The following is a 17621-nucleotide window of genomic DNA, read 5'->3' as shown; positions in this document are numbered from 1 at the left end:
ATGAATGTTTTTTCCTTCTCCCTTGCAAAACACTCCTGTGCACAGGTAATGGATGCTGTGTGGAGAGAGATTTTTGTGCAGCATAGATAAAAATGTCCTTTTACAGAGTTTATATTGAACATTGTTAACGTGAATCAATAAAAAAAATGGGGCTATCTATAAAGTACAGAAATACAGAAAACCTCCAGTTCCATTGACAGAAATCTCTATTCAGAGTCCAGGTGATGGTCTGTCAGATAGGGAGTTATTGTGAGGTGACAATAACAGTGGTTGGGTTTTTCTGTGCATAAAATGATCTTTCATTATTTCTTTGTCTGATTTTGATTTTGTTGTTACACCTGCCTACCACTTTGGACAAGAGAAATTGTTGTTTTGGCTTAGAGGAACTGTGCCTGCCACCTTTGTCACCAGGAGAGAAGAATTAAGTAAGAGAAGCAACAGGAAAAAATCGATTTGTACACACTGTGCCCTTTTATAACTCTGCTCAGGGACAGTTGTACAAAATAGCAGCTGACTTCCACTGCCCCTGTGAGCGAGAGACTGAGCAAGTTTCTAGTTTGTAGTGTGGTTAACCACACTGGGGAGCTGGACTTTTATTTTTAGTTTCTGGAAGATGCAAAGTTCTTGCTCCTTTGTGGCAGGGTAAACTAATTTCTGATGGTGATTTGTTAGGCTGGTTACTATGTAGACGTATTTTTACAAGGTTATCTGGCACTGATTGAATTCAAGCTTTAATGTCTTGAAATGGAAGACTTATTTCATGCTACAGTCTGTTCCAAGAAAAGAAGTTGTCATCAATTAAGAAAGCTTAAATTTGATATGTCTGGGAAAAGGTTGCTCTTGCACAGGAAGCTTTTGAAAACTGTCCTATGTATCACAGTTAGACCTTAATTTCCTAGCAAAACCTGCCATACATTTGCAAGCAATAAAGCTGTGAAGGACAGTTGTAAGGAAATTGATGCTACACTCCGTGTCTCAGAGTACTGGACTAATACTGTGCCAGGCCAAATAAATACCAATGCAGTAAACGGAGAAAGGAAATATCATGCTGATGGAATGAAGTATTGATTTGAGAAAGGGTGAAAAAAATCTGCTGTGTGCTACAACTGAAAAAAACCCTATTTTTTATCTGTCATGTATGGTGGTGTTTATGGTTTCTTAGAGGTATTTGAGATTCTTAAAAGCAGTGTTACTGCAATATATGTAGGACTACAATCCCATTTGAAAAAATAGACGCTGTCTAAATTATCTGGTTTGGCATGAAGGCAGACAAACATTGACTGCAAAAAAAGACTCTGCTTCTGAAAAAAAATGGATACTTGTAGTATATTTATAATCTTCTTTTGGAAAGCTAAGCAGAATTTCAGTTGCATGTATTATTTCAGTTGGAGGGAGCTAACCTATTTAAGTTATTCGTAATTCATTGACTTCAGGCTGAGGGTAACTCCCATCGTTAAAGATCTGCCTCTGTGTTTTTATTGGCTTTCAGTGATCAGACTGGGTAAGGACTAATCATCCTTAGAAGCTGAAGAATTTGTACAGCTTGTGGGAAAGATGTGTAAACTCATCAATTAAAAAGAAAAGAAAAAAAATCTTTCTTTTTTATCAGTCTCAATGGGATAAGTGTATCTCTGTCAGCACAATCTCCATCTGCTGCTGTTTTACAAATGTGACTGTATTTCTGTACCTTCAGGCAAACCAAGCAAAGCATTATTATGTGCAATAATAAACTCAGGTTTTGAACTCTATAGCACGCTATTCTGCTCTAAAGGACAGTACCTGCAGCAGTGAGGCAGATTTGATTGTAAAACTGATTACGTACAGAGGCTTGGGAAAATTGCATAGTGGCCTTAGCTGTCACTGGATGGACTGTTGTATGGTATATTTACTTTTGGTGAGAATCAAACTAAGGAAAACCATGCTCTAAAAGCCTTGCTGAGTATGTAGGCTGGAAATGAGAGAGAGTGAAGTCAGTTCAGGAGCTACAAACCCTCCAAGGGCTTTAATTGGGCTTCTTTGGTGTTAAGGAAGGGGAGCTTCTGCGATTGAATGGCTGGGCAGTTGTGTTGTCCTTGGGTCCAGCCAGACCTGTTTTCTCTTTTGTCAAATTTCTGTTTATTTAATAACCAGCTGCATTGTTAATGTGCAAGGACTGGTTTTTTTTTATAAGACACTTTTTTGTTTCTTTTAAACTAGAAAGATGAAAACTACAGAAGCCTACCACGAGATACTAGTAGCTGGTCTAACCAGTTTCAGAGAGACAATGCTCGTTCATCGTTAAGTGCCAGTCATCCCATGGTGGACAAGTGGCTGGAGAGGCAAGAACAGGTAATATATATGTGTGTGTATATATATATTACTTTTATCAATCTAATCTTTTAGCTACTCTGAGCTATTACAGAGAAGTATATTCATATGCGATACAGACTTTCCAAGCATGATACAAGCACCAGCATAATCCTCATTAATTTTATATGGGATTCTTTCTGCTTCCAAAACATGAGACTGAAATGGACAACTGCAAATTACTTTGTTTTTGAGTCATAAACACATTTATATAGTTTGTGGAGTGCTGCTGTTTTTCACAACTGATACCAATAGAGCTCTTCTAATTAGAGATGTTTATTTTGAGAAACATTTTGCCATTGAAGGCCAATAAGACTATGAGAGAGTAGCCAAATGTGGGTCAGTTTTGGCATTGCACTTTTGAATGCTTGCTCTTCTTGTAAAAGATATTAATGTTAAATGTGAAGACAATGTTTTCATATTTATTTTTAGCTTGAAAATGAAATGTGGCATCTAGCACAACCCAAGCCTCTTACACTGTGCCTTGTGAATGAGAGGGGAAAGTTTAGAGTATAACGCTGGGCTCGTGTCTCCTTTACCCACAAATCCCATACTGACATTTGAAGTCCAGCGTTGCCAAATCCTAGGAGATTCCAAACACTCTTTATTCAATCCTACTCTTAGTTAAAAAGAAGCTTAAATAATAAATAAAAATGTCCAAGTGTGAGCAATTAACTGGTTGGTATCTTTTAATTAGCTGCAGATTAATTTAAAAATATGCAGTTTATGTTTTTTTGGTCCTGGTACATTTTCCTGTGCGCAGTTGATGGTAGTGGTAGTTACATTGCTATTTTCCTAGAGTTAGTGTGGATGAGTTTAGCTGCTGTCTCTGTATCTGCCTGTGTTGAAATGGAAAGTTGGTGCCCAGATTTAAAGGCATCTCCTGTGGCAGTTCTGTTTCTTTGATGTTTTCAAGGCATATTTTCATGCCTCTATTGGATTTTCACCATGGCAGCTAATGAAACTGTTGTCTCAGCAAAAGAAGTTGGATTAGGAATCTTTGTAGTGATCATCTTAGAAAATGTTGGATACATAAATATTTTAATTTATTGTGTGTTATATTAAGTTTCTTTTAGTCTCTGAACGGGCAAATCTTCCCTGTAGCCTTCCAAAGCCATCCAAAAACAACCTCTTCCCACACTTAACTAGTTCAATTTATTCACCAATTAGGTGAACAGTTGGGCACTAGCTGTAATCTGTAAGTGTATTTGTTCCCTGAGTTAACTGCTTAAAGTATAAAATTGCCAATATCTTCTGAGCAAGTTTTCTGCTTTTTGTTTGGTTTTGCTCTTTTTTTCCCCCTTTTTTTTTCTTTCTCTTGAGAGAGAGTTCATTCATTAAATGTGTTAATGAAACTGCATGTACCTGGAAGACCAGGATCCTTTTGCAATTTCATACCAGCAGGATAATTAATTAGACTGAAACCTGTTTAACAGGGTGCGCAGAGGAGAAGCAAGCCCATGGTGAGAGTGGGATGGAGCCCAGCTCTACAGAGAGAAAAGGGCCTGTCAGAGGATGGAGTAGCTGCAGAGATACTCTTTCACTCTTTTTTGGTTTTAAACTCTAATATATTTTTCAGTATATTCTGTGGGCTTTTTATTTCTCACTTGTTAGCCTTTCACTTCTGTGAAGAAGAAACTCAAATGGCAAGGTTGCTATCTGGCATCATCAGTTGATTTAGCAGCTTCCAGGGCTGTTCCTTTGTGCTCGACAGAGCTGTGGATGGGATGGAGTATTCTGCACACCCTGCCAGTGTGTGCATACAAAATGATAGAGAGCAGGTCAGTGACAGTGCCAAGAAACCTTTAGGGCAGAACCCATTACCAGATACCAGGGGTAATAATGTTCTGGTCTAACCTGCTTTTATGGCTCTTTAGAGGAGACAGTAGTAAACACTGGATTCACCTTGCAGACTCCAGAGGCTTGTTGTTGGATTGCTCTCCTAGCTTGCACTGAGTTGATTCTCTGAAAGCTTGCTTCATCTCTTCATTTTGAATATAAGGCAAAAAAATTTCCAAGATTAAGTTTGCCAGCTTCTAACACACATGAACATTCACTGGAATTGCCCTTTGAGGAGTGGAGGCACGATGTGCCAAAGAAGTGCAATTATTTTTCCTGTGGACAACACCAATAAACAGAGTTGTGGAGCAAACTGTCGTTCAGAAGCATCACAGCCCATTCTGCAGATGAAACTGAGAGACTTTTTGTTTCAAGGAAATCATTATAAGCTGCTGGCAGAGACTAATAAGGGCACAGAATTAGATGTGTTCAAGTAGTTGTTAGAGAAATAGTTTCATAAACTTGTCTAGGGTTTAGCAGCTAAAAGTGGAGGAATGCATGAAGCCTATTAAAATTCCCGGAAGTAATTGCTTTTGCTCCTGTCTATTGTGCTTTACCAGGGCTCTGCTAAATTAGAGTGATACATCAAAGAAACAGAAAAGGTTCATTCTTTATGGTATTCTGATGTAATGTTGGTTAGGTATATCTACCTAAGGATTGTTCCCAGTTAGTTCCAGAGCCCTCTGGTTGCCCACAGGGCAAGTGGTCTGTGTATTTCTCAGCAGGTTTTGGTATTTCTCTAGCCCACAAATTATGAGAAACTGCTTGTACCAAAGAAGCATTTTACCACTATAAAGCTGAACATTCAAATAACCGTTTCAGAATACAGTTAGAAAGTCAAGGATTGTATTTTTCACTCTTTTGCTCATTAATTATTTCATTAATTCCCTCCTACTGATTGTCAAAGTATGAGGAAAAAATTGGCAATCTCTAATTTACTTCTGAAATATCTTGTTAAAAAAAGAGGAAGAAGTTGGTTCTTGTTCTTCACCCTCCATAGCACTTTTCTCTCGCCCTACAGCAACCAAACTTTGAGGAACAGTTGAAAAAATCTTATTTCCTCTGAAATTTATTCATATGTATGGTAATATCACCTTCATTTGAAAAATCTTCTTTTCCTCAGTTCACCTCAAGACTTGCTCAGGCCCTGATCAAATCTGGAGTCATGCTGTTTCATACCAGGGAGACATGAAAAAGAATCACATGAAAGAGTTAAACTCTTCATCAATTCCTTGAGTTTTAAGTATACAGAAATCTTGCACGTGGTCATTTTAGTTTCATTAGTGAAATATTAGAACTGGCAGCAATCAAGACACCTTGGACTTCAGCAGTATATTCCTTGCTGTGCTGACAAGGCCCATTTTGCAGAAGGATTAAGAGCACCTGGCTGTGCCATGTGCTGGGAAGTGGTGAGAGCAGCAGGAGAGGGAAATTCTGCAGCAGCCCTGCTGAATTATGAAGTGGTTGAGCAGATTTGCAAGTACAGTGAGGTTGGGTCAGTTAAACCCGTATGTAAATCTATATACATATGTCTGTGTATTTGATGATACATCTGTGTTTGTCAGTGCATGAAAGCTAGGTAGGAGATGGAGTAGAATTTGTGTGGTTATTAATGAAGAACAGATCTGGTTCCTAAAATCTCAGTACATGTCTAGTATCGAGCAAAAAATTAAAGCAACTTGAATGTATTGTGAAATGGGAAGAGAAGTTGGTTATCACTGCTTTCATCGTGAGCAGAAATGTGCAGTAGGGAACACTTCCCCTAAGTTGTTCTTGTTCACGACATCTGCCCATAGTAATCTGGTACAGTTTCTCTGATTCCTTTTTCAACAAGATGAGATGTGCAAGTAACATATGGTCTTGTATCTCCAGCTGTAGAGTAGATCTACCTTCAGCTTGTATTTTCAGCTAAATAAGGCCTGCTTTTAACATGATTGAATATACTCTCTGAAAACATTTGCACGCTGTAAATTAGCGCGTTTCAGCTCTGTCAGTTGAGAAAGCATAATCAGAGCTTCAGAGGTAGGTTGGTGAATTCAAACTACTAATTTCCTGTGGATTCTCGTGCTCCAGTTTACCCATGTTGTCAGGCTTCTCATCTAACAACAAAACTCCTGCTTCTATTTTGTGCCATAACAAAAGGATAGAAGGCAGAACTGCAGCTCATTTGTTTCGTTTAGTTAGGAAGGTTTCATAGTGGTATAGCTAATGTATATAAATGTTTCATTTTCACTAGTGTACCTCTTGTGTGTTTCTCCTTGGCTGACAGGTGTATTTTGGCTTTTGTTTCCAAGTTTTATTTTGTCTGCAGCTACAGTGGAAAGGTCTGCAACTTCTGTGTTTTGTGGCCTGGAAATGGGGGGGTGCAGGGGGTGAAGGTCCTTATCTCAATTTCCTCAGATGCAGAGGTTAAAACTGCAGTAACAAATTATTGCCAGTAGTGAGGAGTTATGCTTTGAGATTTGGAAAAAGGATTAGCTGGGCTACAGTTGGAGAAATCATTTTTAACAGACTATCCATTCCTCTCTACAGTGCCAAGATAGTCTCGTTGCTTTCCTCTCTGAGCACATGCACTTCTTAAGCCGTCTCTTGTAAAAACTACCTTAATGAATGTAGGACCATGACAGTGTATAAATTATAAAACACAAAGATGATTTTAAAGCTTATTGTATTCCTGGTAAGGGATTTCTATCACAAAGATAGAGATTTTGGAGGCTTTAGGCATAATGCAGGGGTCTGTCTCTTTTGTTTGGGTTCTTTAGCAGGTGGTTCCATAGGAAACGCAATGCTGTATGGGTGTAGCTAGGAGGCTATCCCAAGTTTTTGAAGCCGGGCAGGACTGCTCTGAGGCAGATCAAGGGAAGGAAGAAGTGTTACCAGGTAGTGAGCAATGCCATGGCTCATGTGGCTTTGCTTGTTTCTGCAGATAGAGCTGTAGAACACAGCTGAAAAGGTCATGGCTTGGCATCTGTCTAGGTGTTAAATAATTGACCATAGCTGTAACTATAGACAGGTAGAAGCAGTGACCAGTGCATTGGTAGAAGAGTCATTTAAGGTTTATGCTATCCAGAGAACTCGTTTGAAGACCTCCAGGGGCCCCTGAAAGAGTTCAAGGTCTCCCCAGTCCTATATCCACTTGGAAAGTCAGGGTTTTAGTACTTGAGATGGATCCTTGGCCATGTGATCACATCTCCAAGTGCTATAGCAAGGCAAGTTTCTTCTTGCCTTTGTACTATGAGGAAGGCAAAAAATGATGTTTTCTCGTAGCCTCTGCTGCCCCATGACATATGCAGTATGTATATACAATATGTAATGTGTAGTATGGTCAAAATCCTTGCATCATTTTTTTAAATATCCATTGACTTCCCATGAGTGTAGTGGTACTGGGCTATCACTCATCTGTGCATGACCACAGTTAAGTGGTTATTCTGTAGGCTTGTTTCAGTGTTCTCCTTGTGCTGCATTTACTACTCTAATATTGGAAAAAAATACTATGTGCAGTGAGCTCCAAAATGAGGAAGTTACATTTAGATGTCTCTAATGGAGTGCTTACATAAAAACATTCAAACTTTGGTTTTGTGTGTGTAGTACTGGAGTCCAGATCTGTAGAGAGCAGAGGCATGTGTGAGCTCAGCTGGGCTGCTTTCAGGCAGGACCCTGCTGAGCTGCTTCCAGCAGCTGAGGCTCTGGTTGTGGTGTGTGCCCAGTTCCCACAAATGCATCTCAGTCTGGGAGACTTGCTGGAGCTGGTGCTGTATTATGTGTCAGAATGCATAAAAGGGGCAAAGGATGATAAACTGATCTGTTTCTGTCGGCCATGTATGTCCTCTATTTCTGTGTTGATTTCTGCTTTCAAGGTTAATTTTTTGGTCACTTTTTGTGAGATTCAGAATTGCAGGCCTGTAGTGGGATTGAGAATCACAGGGCTTTGCTTGGTTTAAATCTGACTTTGAACCTAATTGGCTTCAGATCCAAATTTCTAAGTCTAAACTTGATCCCTATATTTAAAAACCATTTGATTTATAGGTCTCAACTTGAACTATTTCTGCCTCTTAATTCCTACTCCCTAGAAGAGCTGTCATGTCTTCTGAATGCAGAAGAATCTCTGTATTCTTCTGTATAAAGCTTGGAAAGAGGTCCTTATTATTGTTTGTCTTGGAGTCATGAACGGATTTGAAGTTGTTTTTCAGTGCTGAGGATTTCAGTTTATATGAGGCAGGAGGTTGGAATAAACACATTTATTGCTTGGGGACAGCTGTAGCGGTGATGCTTTTATAAACAGTGCTTCATGCTGGCATCTATCTTGTTCTCCTTTGAAAAATAATCTGTCATTTCATACTGTAGATTAAATAGGTGAGACACTTTGTGGGCTACAGCCTACTTTCAGTTATACGCTGCTGTGTAGATATGAATTCAGTGCCAGAATATAGCTTTATATATGTCCACAATCAAATAAAATGTGAAAAGCCAAATCAAAACCATAAAAGGTGATTTTGCCAACGTAGTCATGGTTTTAATTATTGTAGAACTAGCTTCACACTCAAACACTTGCTTTCCTAGATATAGAGAGATGAACTGGGCTGAAATTTAAAGACTCGGGTAATGGCCCCTGTTGGAAGAGACCTGGAGAGGGCCTAGATGGTGCTACCTAGCACTATGTCTAGTCCCATCTTGAAGACAGCCAGTGATGGGGGCTCTTGTTGCGTCCCTGCAGTTTCATAGATTTGTAGAATGGTTTAGGTTGGAAGGGACCTTAAAGATCATCTAGTTCCAACCCCCCTGAAGGACACCTTCCACTAGCCCAGGTTGTTCAAGGCCTTATCCAATCTGTCCTTGATGGCTCAGGGAGGGGGGCATTCATGACCTCCCTGGGCATCCTGTTTCAGTATCTCATCACCCTCACTGTAAAGAATTTCTTCCTAATCTCTATGTTAAATCTCCCCTCTTCAAGCTTAAATACATTCCCTCTCTTCCTATCACAACAAACCCTTTTAAAAAGTCCCCTATAGAAAGCCACCAAGTTTGACAGGCATGATTTGCCCCTGGTGAAGCCGTGTTGGTTACCACCAATCACCTCTTCTCCCATTTTCTCTGTGCCTTAGCAAAGTGTCCCTTTCTTAAAGGCACAGCCTCAAACGGTCACAGTAAGCTTTCAGGAGGATCCTCTCCATGATCTTGCCAGGCACGGAGGTGGGATTGACTGCTCTATGGTTTGTGGACTCTTCCATTATCCCTTGTTGAAGATGGGGGTAATGTTTCCCCTTTCCAGGCTGCAGGTACTTTACCAGATTGCCATGACTTTTTGAATATGATGGACAACAGTTTGCCAGCTTCATCTGCCATTTCCCTTGGGACCCATGAGTGGATCTCATCGGGCCCCATGGACTTGTGCAACTTCAGGTTCTTTAGATGGTCTTGAAACTGCTCTTTGCTTACAGTGGGTACATCTTCCTTTTCCCACTCCCCACCTGTGTTTTCTGGGGCTTGGGTGCTGCAGCTAGAGCCCTTGCCAGTGAATTAATGATAGCAGAGATATAAATAGTACTATTTCAAATTGCATGAGGATTCTGTAAGAAGTGTTAAATAAATGATTGTTGTTCATTTTGTGACTGTTTCCTAAATATTCTGCAGGACAGTATTAACTCTGACTTTTTTTGACTGCTGTCTGTCCCGAGTAGCAGGTCAGATAAGGACATCTGAATATCTTTTACTGGGCCTGGGAAAGTGTTTCATCTAAAGGATGTCTCAGGTCTTCCTTGTCTTCTTTTAAGAATTTGTTTCCTTTCTTCATGCTGTCAAAGAAGTTTATCTTCTGCTGTGTTTACTTTTTAGTCCAGACATACCTAATGTATCCCAACCAGTTGTTTATAATGGAAGCACTCTTGCTATTTTCGTAATGTGCTTGCTGCTGCTACCATGCCGTGTCCTCAAGAGCCCCAATGGGAACACAGCAGGAGTTAGCACTGGTGCTGATGTTCTGTGGTGCCACAGCTTCCTTGTGCAGGTCCCAGGGGCTCCTCACAGCCCTGCCTGCGTGGCCAAGAGCACGGGGCGAGGTGACCCTGTGACAGCAGGGCGAGCAGTACCGAGCGGAAGCTGCAATTACAGAGTGCCAAAGTAACGCAGAAGTGAAATACATTAGTAAAATTGAAATTTGTCCTCAGTCCCTCAGTGGGTAATACAGTTAATGAAAATAGATCTGACCAAATTAAGATAATTTATTTCATTAGTTTATAGCACTGTAAAACTTTTCAGGGCAGCACAGCCCTTCTGTGTAAACCTGAAATAGATGCAGTACCAGTCTTCACTTCAAAGACCAGAAAGGTTAAAAGTTTTAAGTGTATTAAAGCAATTCTGTTAATTGTGCCTACAGAGGATTCTCCCTTGCCCTTGGTAAAGTATTCTTCATTTAAAATTCACATTAAGCTTGTTCTGCGTTCTAGCCTTTTAACCAAAGTGTAAATATGTAAGTCATTGCCTCTATCTTTGAGGCTTGAAAAGCAATTCTGCATTTTTGTTTCAGAAGGTGGTACTGCTAGTACATGGGATTGATATTCTACCTTTTTTACCCCTTCTGCTTCCTAGTTTTCCATTATCTCTGCTCTTCCTGCAATACCTACTTTGTGGTTTACAGGTTTCTACAGGACAGCAACCTTGGAGGGAACCCCACCTCCCCAAATCCTTCCTCTGTTTCATTTTCTGGTGTCTTGGTGTTATCCCTTTTTTATCTTCTGCCAGAAAGATACTGTTCAAAATTGAAAAGTTAGCCCAAACACTGTTGGTTTGGATTTTATATATATTTTTTTTTAACCATATTCCTTTCAAATGAGAAGAAAACACAAGACTGCTAATTTTCTTGATTTTGTTGCCAAGTCAAGCTTTTGTAATTCTTTATTGGAAGTAAGTCTGGCCTTAGTTTAAGCTTCACATTAACTTAATTTGCAGTTAACTTCATTTGCATTGTAGAATTTGCTTAACTTGACATGGAAAAATTAGTGGTTTGTTTGTTTTTAAATACTCTGAGTTTTTTTCTGGTACTTTTTTTTTTCCCCTTCTAAATGGTTTATAATATTTAATGTAAAGAAATATTATTTTGTAGTGAAAGCTACTGCCCTTCCTACAATAAACCAGAACACCTTACATGGAACATGGATGTGAGGGCTCTTTGCTTCTCACTGTGCTTTTTAGATGAGATTCAGGTGAGTCAGTGCTGAATTGTGCAAGTCAATCAGTTCCAAATAGAACAGAGAAAAAAATCAGAGTGGTTATTATGGGCAAGGATAAACAACAAAACTTGCCTTCCTCAAATTTATTGAATATTACTAGGATAGTTTTTATACCTTGTTCTTTCTATGAATTATGAATTATGATGAAGATGCTTTCAGAAAAGGGTCAAGGTTGTCCTTCCTCTTGCAGAAGTGATAGTTAATTTATCGTCCATTGATGGAAATGGGAAGGGTGCTTATCCTTTAAAATTCTGTATGGACAGGTCATTTTAATGACATGGTTGCACTTTGCTGTAAAGGGGAATGGTATGTTGTGACTTAAGAGTTAATAATTGAATTATGTGGAAGTAATTTGTCTGGGTCTTTGTTTTATTTTGAGTTCTAAATTTAATCTAGATTTTACTGCTCAAGTACGAGCATTTCATTATTGAATGTAGTACTCTTTGGCTGTATTAAGTGGTTACTGTAATTTATAGGTTACTTTGAGAAATGCCATGATTCCTCATGAAATGACACAGCAAGATTTAGTGACTGCAGCAACTGAGTGAATGGAATTACGTAATATGACCTAGCTGATGCGATATACTCTGAGATTGTGATTTATTTCACCAGTATAGCTGGATGTGGAAAGATAATAGACCAGCCTTGCCAATTCATTCACTGAGTGATTGGAAAACAAGTCCATTTGAAATTTAGCTTGAAACTACTTGGAGTTGTACATGACATGGTCAGCCTCCAGTTTCTTGGGGTCAGGGAGAATAGGAATTTGACTGGTTAGGAAATCAGGGTGTATGGGAAGTGGTTTACTTCTATATGTGCCACATGCAAAACAGAAGAAACAACAGTCCTTTTCTTCTTTTTATGAAAACAATAATAATTTTGATTTAATCTGATTTACTCAATAATTTAAAGTGTTTCCATAAGGCTGAATACTAACTGCCAACTTTCTTGTGGCACTGAGCAAGACTTTTGCTGAATCCCTGTGCCAAAGGAAGAAAACTGGTTTGTAACTGATGCTGTTAACTCTGGCTGAGGGATGTGCAGGATACAGAGAATTGAAGCAGGTACAGCACACCTGGTATTCCCATGAAGAAACAATTGGTTGGAAGCACATGAAGCAGGTGGCTCTAAAAGTATTAATGAGCTAAAGACTTCCTGTAATATCCTGATGTAAAAGATTTTGCTTTTGAAATGAATGCTACTTCTAGGTTTTGACCTCTTGTAGGTGGTATTTTAAGAATAGAAGTTGTTACCTAGATTCTGTATGAAGTTATCACTCACTTTCATGCCAAGTGCATGTGATTACTTCAATATCAGATTGACTTTTTTTTTTATGCTTCTTGTTCCAGCCCAGGGATGACTATTTATGAATGTGAGCGTAATCAGTTGGCTATTATTATTATTATTATTTTAGCACATTTGCCGCTTAAAATATTGTTTGTTTTCACAGTTTAAAATTAACATCGAGAGCAGCATGGATATGAAACTCTTCCCAAAACAAACTAAAAATAAGAATGAAAAAAAAAAAAAAAAGTCCCTGAGGTTGTGTATTGCAAATGATTTTTGCAGAGGGTAGGACAAATACTTGAGGAGCGAAGTGCCTGCTGTGAGCAAAATCTTCGGTCCTTTTGGTATTTCTTCCGCATAGCAGTCAGGAAGCCAGTGCTCAGTCACTTTGTATCAAAGCTTAATTTCCTCTTCCTTTTGGATAGCCTCATTTGTCTTCAAAAATTTTTACTTTCTTAATGTGCAGAAATTGATGATCGCTTATCATCTCAACCCATTTATGCAAAGCAGAGAGTAAATTAAATGTCCCCAAAGAAAGCAGTCCTATCAGTGGACATCTCTATTTAAAATGATTGGAAGTTTCATTGAGTATTCCATCATGCCTTTTTTTTATTTATCTCGATTTTTCTAAGCAATAATTGTTACAACAAAGCACAGATTTCATAAAGAAAGCCCAGCAGTAATTTTTCCTTGTAGTTACACTTCATCACTATAAATAGCCTTCTCTTTATGAAGACTCTTTTAACTCATCCTCTCATCAGGACTGATGGGTTTTGCTGGTGATTTGAAGGTCAGTAAAAATGGTCACCGTGCAAAAGAAGCATCTGAAGTATTATCCTTCAGTAGGATAGTGTATATCACAGTATTCAACCCACCACAGCGTGTGAAATTAACAGGTCTCAAGGACTCTGACCTTTTCCCCCTTAATTTAACAATTGTCAGTGTTACTGAAAAGCTGAAGATTGGGTAGGGGGCACTTCAGCTCCATACTGGTACAACAGGGGACAGCAGAAAATACCAGGAGACCCAAAGAAATCATGATGTGAGTCTCTGAATCCATATTCCTGCATCACTGCATCAGTTCCCTGATGACTTTTTTTCATTTTGCAGCTACTTATGTTTGATACACGTTGTGCATGTAAATATAAGCCTGAGAGAAGTTGTGCTCTCCCATGCCAGACACTGCGGGGACTGGAGCATGCTGATGTCAGACGAGCTTTGCCTTGTCTGCTCTAATGCCAAACATCAGAAACCTTGGGTGAATTCAGCAGAGCTTACAGCTGCAGCATGCAGCTGGGTCTCTGTTTTGGATGGTGGGAGTCACTGAAGCTGTCACCTGGGCTGTTTGAGCAGGCAGACAGCAGCTGCTGAAGCTCTGCTGGCTTGTGCTAGATGGAAGCTAGCAGGTGTCCTGGTGAGAAGTGATATCCCCAAGTTTAGCAATTTTAAAGAAGACAAAATTTATTTGATTTGTGATAGTATATTTCTGTTTGCCAGTAAACATATAGCAAGCTTTACTGCTGATTTTTGTAGGTCAGCATCCTTACTGCTCATCCATATATGTTAAATGAAGTACCTGGATTCCTGTCTTCAGTGCCTCCAAGAAAGACATGGAGGTCCTGGAGAGGCTCCAGAAATGGGCAACAAAGCTGGTGAAGGGTCTGGAGGACAGATGCTGTGCCGAGCAGCTCAGGGAGCCAGGGTTGTTCAGCCTGGAGAAAAGAAGGTTGAGAAGAGACTTTCTCACTGTCTACAACTACCTGAAAGGAGGTTGGAGTGAAGTGGGTATTGGTCTCTTCTCCCTAGAAACAAGTGAAAGGATGAGAGGAATGACCAAGATGTACCAAGGAGGGTAAGGTTGGCTATTATAAGAAACTTCAAACACCAGAATAGGCTCCTCAGCAGGGCGGTTGAATCCTCATCTCTGGAGGTGTTTAAAAGACACAGTGATGCTGTGCTGAGGGACATGGTTTGTCACCAGATTTGGTACTTAGACCAAGATAGTTGGACATCAAGCTGTCCAGGGCCACATCAGCCACATCCCTGGGCAGCTTTTCTGGTCTTGTAGCACTCTCATTGTGCAGAACTTCCTCCTGCTGTCCAACCTAAATCTCCCCTGCTCCAGTTTCAAACCATTGTCCCTTGTACTATTGCTGCAAGCCCTTTTAACTGTCTTTCCTCAGGCTTCCTGTAGGTCCCCTTCAGATACTGAAATGTAGCTCTAAGGTCTCCTTGGAGCCTTCTCTTACAAGTTGAACTTGCAAAGCTTTACTTTATGACACATGTTTTTCTTGCACCTGTGTTTTTAATACCATTCACTTTGTGGAATTCTCAGACACTTTCCTGCAGTGATTGTTTCAGAGGAGAAAGTGCCCAGAGTAAATTGGTAGCAAAAAAGGCAGTGAGGAAGTATAACTTTGTTTTCTTTGTATTGTCTTTGTTTTGCCTTTGTTTGTTTTTTTTTTTAGCCCCCCTAGATCAGTACTCTTTGTGGCTATATATCTACAGCTAGCCTGGAACTATGATGATGGCATGAGATGCTGGGTTTGGTCAATCATATGCAGCAATAGCAATTGAATTCATTTAACAATCTGGAAAATTAGTGTTAAATAAGAAGTTTTAAAACGACTACTCCTAATTGTTAATTTCAAGTTCTGATTTTTAGAAAATCTATGAGGAAAGGCAGAATTTCAGACATATAAGTCCTACAGTACCTCAGTTTCTCAGTTTTCAAGTCATGGATTACTTTTCCCTGACTGTTTTAATAGCAATGTTCTGAACTGAGATAGCTTCTGAGGCAATTGAGGTGATTGAAATCAGAGATCCTAAATAAAATTGGAGGTCAGCAAAGCTATTAGTGTGGCAGAGTTTAACAACACAGAATCTGGTAAACAAGAAGCCTGAATATTGTTTCTAGGAGGAATGTTTCAGGAATCATGTCCCAGTTTGAGTTAGAACAGAGCTAACTTTTAGTGGCTGGCTCAGCCCTAACCCTTGCCAAATGCTGAAACAACCAGTTCGTGTTCTGTAACTGGGTTCTGTGAGTCACATCTTACCTCATTTAAACAGTTAATTTTTTCTTTTCTTTCTTTCCCCCCCAAACACATTAATTTCACAGTTTTGGATAGTTTAATTTTCTTCTGTTTTAGTAGACTGGCAAGTCAGATATCACCATCTCTGACACATCATTTTTTGCTCTGTGCAAGGCGGTGTATTTTGTGGCTCCAGTGCAGCAGTAGACTGGCTCAGAAATCACAATCTGGGATTATTGTCTTTGTGTATCCTCAAGGAGTAATATTTTAAAGTCATTGCATCTGTTGGTACTTAAGAGCACGATTTTTACTTTTTATTTTTGCCAGTTTTTACCATCTGTTTGTCTGTTTTTTGGCTCCTTGATTTAATTTTTCAGTTTAATTTCTCAGTTGCAGTGGGATTTCTTTCTCTTTCTCACACATGCTCTTTTTGATTCATCCACGAACCTACATTAAGAAAAAAAATATAAAAAAAACCCCCATATTATTTACAGCAGTTGCATAATCAAATTCTTGGCCATCACAATGTGGGTTGTGTAAGGATACCATTTTATCAAGTCTTTTCTAGTAAATGCATGTAACTTTTTTTTTTTTTTGGAAGTGAAATAACTTTTCTTAGTCTTTGTTGGAAGTTTTAAAACATTAGTTTGGATTGATTTGAAGCATTTTGGCGGGAAAAAGCTACCTTGGTCGCATTAAACACGTTCTGGCCTTTCATACTCATTTAGCTTATAATGCCCAAGAGGGAATAATTTTTCTGAGAAATCTGTGTTATAATCATAAACAGACATAATTCAGTAATTTTCTCATGAAACATTGGCCAAAGCTTTGGCACTGACGACTCGAAACTCACACAAGTAGGAACATTTTTGTTTGAATTCCAAGAAAAATACTAATGAAATATGTGGAAATAGAAACAAAATGCACATACAGTGCCTTGCAGACTGGCTTGAATAAAACAGGCTGTATCCTCATCGATTGAAGAAGTGTCTCCTGAATTCAGGCATGTTTCAGCATTTCAGGAATGTTCTGATAGTAGGTGAGGCCTTTTCTCTCCTTAGCCCTGAGAAGTTCTTTACCAAAAGGAAAATTAAAATGATGTAAATAAATGTTGACTGCAAGAGAATAGCATATCCATCAGATATTTTCCTTCTCTATGATACCTGAAAGGAAGTTGTAATATAAAAGTAGAAATAGAAAGTAATTACAATAATAAAAATAATAATAAAATAGAAATAATAATAATAAAAATAGAAAGTAATTATAATAATAATACCAGGTTGGAAGATACCTTCAAGATCATCGCGTCCAACCCATCAACCAATCCAACCCACCTAAACAACTAAACCATGGCACCAAGCACCCCATCAAGTCTCCTTCTGAACACCTCCAATGATGGTGACTCCACCACCTCCCTGGGCAGCCCATTCCAACGGGCAATCACTCTCTCTGTATAGAACTTCTTCCGTTGTAGGAAGGTGGAGGTTGAGCTCTTTTCCCAGGCACCTGGTGACAAGACGAGAGGGCATGGCCTGAAGCTGCACCAGGGGAGGTTTATGTTGGATGTTAGGAAGCACTTCCTGATGGAAAGGGTAATTAGACACTGGAATGGACTGCCCAGGGAGGTGGTGGAGTCACTGTCCCTGGAGTGTTTAAGGAAAGATTGGATGTGGCACTTACTGACATGGTCTAGTCGATGTGGTGGTAGGTCATAGGCTGGACTTTTATGATCTCAGAGGTCTACTTGAGCCTCAATAATTCTGTGATTCTGTGTTCCTGTTATGGAAGACTCCACTGCTACTCTGATCTTTTCCTTGACATATGTTTTTTGCTTCTCACTTAATCATGCATTCCTTAAGGTCAGATGCAATTGCTTTTTGAAAAGCAAGCT

At 39.3% G+C, this 17621-nt stretch overlaps 1 protein-coding gene across 18 annotated transcripts in view; it reads left to right on the top strand.

Moving 5' to 3' along the window:
* PARD3 (par-3 family cell polarity regulator) overlaps positions 1-17621 on the top strand; it is a 437461-nt gene that overhangs the window by 180499 nt on the left and 239341 nt on the right. For 13 of the 18 annotated variants that reach the window (XM_068146264.1, XM_068146259.1, XM_068146253.1 and 10 more), the window contains one exon: positions 2197-2328. The exons of the other annotated variants lie outside the window; for them this stretch is intronic. In XM_068146264.1, coding sequence (XP_068002365.1) covers positions 2197-2328 — 132 coding nt within the window. The remainder of the gene's footprint in view (positions 1-2196; positions 2329-17621) is intronic. 18 annotated transcript variants of the gene reach the window in all.

This window comes from Melanerpes formicivorus, unplaced genomic scaffold (genome assembly GCF_026170545.1).
Source record: "Melanerpes formicivorus ecotype bairdi unplaced genomic scaffold, bMelFor1.0.p_v2 SCAF_13, whole genome shotgun sequence".
NCBI classification, from domain to species: Eukaryota; Metazoa; Chordata; class Aves; order Piciformes; family Picidae; genus Melanerpes; species Melanerpes formicivorus.
This window is presented reverse-complemented; position numbering and strand designations above follow the sequence as displayed.